The sequence below is a fragment of the Fibroporia radiculosa genome (genome assembly GCF_000313525.1).
Source record: "Fibroporia radiculosa TFFH 294 genomic supercontigs, scaffold90569, whole genome shotgun sequence".
NCBI classification, from domain to species: domain Eukaryota; kingdom Fungi; phylum Basidiomycota; class Agaricomycetes; order Polyporales; family Fibroporiaceae; genus Fibroporia; species Fibroporia radiculosa.
The window spans coordinates 2,015-5,772 of record NW_012133154.1 but is presented as its reverse complement, the minus strand read 5'-3'; the positions used below and the strand labels follow the sequence as shown (position 1 = coordinate 5,772).

General features: G+C 49.0%; 1 protein-coding gene across 1 annotated transcript; it reads left to right on the top strand.

The window, feature by feature from the left end:
* Window positions 1-2,357: 2,357 nt before the first annotated feature.
* Window positions 2,358-3,220, top strand: FIBRA_09599 (uncharacterized protein; the record flags this gene model as incomplete). Its single annotated transcript, XM_012321884.1, has 3 exons — window positions 2,358-2,649; window positions 2,704-2,817; window positions 2,874-3,220. The coding sequence occupies 3 exons, from the start codon at window positions 2,358-2,360 to the stop codon at window positions 3,218-3,220; spliced, it is 753 nt and encodes a 250-aa protein (XP_012177274.1).
* Window positions 3,221-3,758: the final 538 nt, after the last annotated feature.

The following is a 3,758-nucleotide window of genomic DNA, read 5'->3' as shown; positions in this document are numbered from 1 at the left end:
CCTTCCCTACTTGCCTTGTGTCTAGTCAACACAGGTAAGGTTTATTGCCAATATTATATTTCAACAGTTGCCCAAGTATGCACTATCTGATGTGTTCAGTGTGACGGTGCCCCCAGACCTGCAATGGTGATAGGCCCATATAGTGTATGGGCGTGCCTCAAGTCTAACTCAACATGCAAAGTGTTCGAAGCTTCTGCCTTTGGTGAAGCCTGCTATACCTCTACACAAAAACACCTTTGAGCAAAGCCCATTCTTCGACATCTTTGAAGCTTTGCTATCTCACTATGATTCTATTGGGATTTTGCGGTGGCAGCTTTATTCCGGGGGCTTGACTTTGAGGACAAAACCCCATCATCTAGAGATTGAGACATACGATACAGGGCCGTCGGGTAAACCTTTAGGTCAGTGTGCTCAGGTCGCGACACCAAGACTCGCAATGGTCAGGCCTCCGAGACTAGCAGGTGTAGCACGTGGGATGGGAGTCAAAACTGATGGAGGCATTGTACAGGAGTAGGAAGGATATTGGGATCATTAAGCACAGTTAGGGCAGTGGAGGCGGTGACTTGGGAGGTTTGGGCAGGATGAGGGATATTTAAGAGTGGTTTTACATGATTGTAATGCAGCACTTGGCCCCTAGTAGTGAGACTCATGCAGAATCAAATCCCCCACTCAGCAGAGCTCAGTCCGGCTTTGAACTTCTTCGAAGTGTTGTGTCTCCCTATGAACTATAACTACGACCCTCCAAACTATGTCTGTGACCTTCCGAATTGTGCCTACAACCTTCAAACTGCATCCCATCCCAGTACACCCCCCTTTGAGGCACACCTATATGTTCAGCTAAGTACTCTGAAGTCCTGTTCCTATGCCCGATCTTCGAATGAGACATGATCGAATAGCACTTTGTGTTCAAGTCATCGAGCTGGTTCCCTTTTTACCTTTCCTCCGCTTCTACAAGAAGTCGGAGTATTCAGACGGTCCGAAACAGTCTCGTGACACCATCCCAAGAAAACATAGTGAAGTCATCACCGTTCGAGTGAGCTATCAGAACTACAAGCCCTCACCCCTGTCAGCTTCCCCGAGGAACAGAAACTTACCCTCTACTTCACACCCCTGAGTTAGGGTTAGGTTTCCCAAGGTTGCATCAACGGCTGCACTGACATTGCATCACTCACCCACTGACCTCCCATGAAGTACCTGCTGTGGCTTGTGGCTTGCCTGCCCACTGTTGGCCCACCGCCCCACTCTCAGGGCAGGCACCTGTCCATATAGCAGCACTCATTGTCCACCACCCATCACCACCGCCCCTACTGTCTGAACTGTTGCCTGGTGCCCATCGTCATGCCACATCAATGTGATGTCATTGACACACCCGCTTTGCTGTGACCACCAACCCAGGGCCCATCCCTCTCCTCTCTGCCGATAGCTACAACTGTCTTGCTCACTGTGCACCCCTACCCCTCCAAGTCCACTCCCCCATCACATGACTATGTCCAAGCAATGCTTGGACATCCGGCACAGTCAGCAAGAGACACAGGTAGTGGTGTGCACAGTCTGTGATGTCTGGGGGGGAGGCCGTGTGCAGCTTGCAGATAGTTGGCCCCGCTGTAACCTTGTACAGATGGCGCAGATGCTTGTCCGCTTGCTCCCACACCTGCACTGCACACATGTGAGTGACACTGTACATACAATTTTGGACCTCTGCTCTGCCATCCCCACTGACCCAAGTTGTGAGGGGTGTGCACTGGTTCGTAGGAGCATAGTGGGCACATGTAGTACTATGGTTCTTAGTATGTGCTTATACAAATACAGGTACAGAATTAAGGAGATTGTAAGGTACTGGCTGCAGCCACTCCCTCTACCCAGCCGCTGTGTGCATGCATGCATGCAGCATTGCACCCAGTGCCCCTGTGCCTGCAAGCCTTGGTGTTTTAACATTCAACACCATTTGATCACTCGACCATGAGGTCATCTGAGTCACCTCCCCCACCTGACCACACCTTAACCTTAACAGGGGAGCTCTGCACCCCACCATGAGTTGATTGCCCACCCTCCTCATTGTGGCTGTAGATTGTTATCCTGTCTATGGCCTGTTTCAGTTGCTCATGATTGAGCCTGTATACTGGGCTCCTCATGCTAGGGCACATCCCACACTTGCCCACTTCACACTCTTCATGATCAATATCCAGTGGGCAGTGTCAATGTCTATTGACCACCTGTATTGTTCCCTGATTGGGAAGAGTAGATGATGGTGGTTGCATGTAATCATATGATACATGCAATGCCTCACCAAATATCAAGCATTGGGGGTCCGCATATATGAAGCTCACAGGGTGCGTTGCTCCTCTCCCTCAGTCATCATGTCAGTGGTCTCGGTTGTCAATAACGCAAGTGTAGATGAAAAGGACCCTGGCCATGCATGCAAAAAGCTGAAAAAGACAGCTCATGTGATAGTACTCACCAATGATGAGGACAATATGCCATCTTGTGAAGAGAAAAGAAAAACCAAGGCAAAGAGAAAGGCCAAGGACAAGCCTGTAGAGCGGGGACCAGCAGAACAGGCCACTGCTACCACAGTTTTGAATACAATCCTGGTTTTCAACAATGAGCAGGATTTATTTGATTATGTGTACATTGGTGTTATGGGATTTGGTGTGCAAGCTGACTCTAACCACAGGTAAATGCTGAAGCCAGATGTGATCACAGCATTTATTGACCATTTCCCACGTGTCCTCCAACTGGCTCAAGTGCGCGGGATCATCCAGACACCTGCAGGAAAGCAAGATGTCGCTCGTGGGGCAGCTAGAGTAACAAACAACAGTACGGGTATAATCTCCTTGTATGCGTGACCCTGACACTGTACTGACTTGCCAAAGCTACTACTGCTCCTGGTGGCAGCAGCAGCAGCAGCACAGCTGCACCTCATGCCAGGCTTATTGCTCCCTTCTCTATGGCTGACCAGGATGGACTTGGTCTGGCCACTCTGGCCACTCCAACTATTCAAACTGGTCATTCTGATAGCTACTTCACTAGGATCACCACTCCTTTCTCAATGACTGATGGCAGTGACAGTGTTACCAGCATGGCTGCTCTGACTATTCCAACTGGTTACCCTGACAGCTACTTCACTGGGCTTGCTGCTCCCTTCCCTGGATTCAATGACAATGCTTTCCCTGCTAACCCTGTTGACATCCCAGTGGCTAGTAATGGCCTCTCGCAATGATGTCCTGCATCTTCTTCTATTCCCATGTATGAAGCCAACCAGCGCTGGATGACTTGGAACTAGCTCTGTTGAAGCAATGCCAACTTGAACTGCACCCATGCCTGGCACATGCTAAACCTTGTGCAGAGTTGAAATGACTGTCTTGTTGTTGGTCCAAGATAATAATTATTAGGTAGAAAATTATTTTGAGGGCTGACCTTGCACTATGGCACATCCCACACTTGCTTGCCTCACACTCTTTAATATTTGCCATGCCATGTCTGTGTCTGTTAAGGGACCTGACGACTGAGGATCAGGAGTTCCACTTAAGACTACTACTGACAAAAGGTACTGCTACACATAAGGCTGACGTGCTATACTAGAACTAGACTTAGAGACTGAGCCACTGCAACTGGCAGTGGTTTGAGAGTGTATACTGATTGAAGTAAAGCTTCAGACTAAAGACTGGAATAGACAACTGAGTCTATTACTGAGGACTGTCCCTATGAAGATACGTAGGGAACAAGAGAACAAAACTAAAGTACAGTAGCGGAAGCAA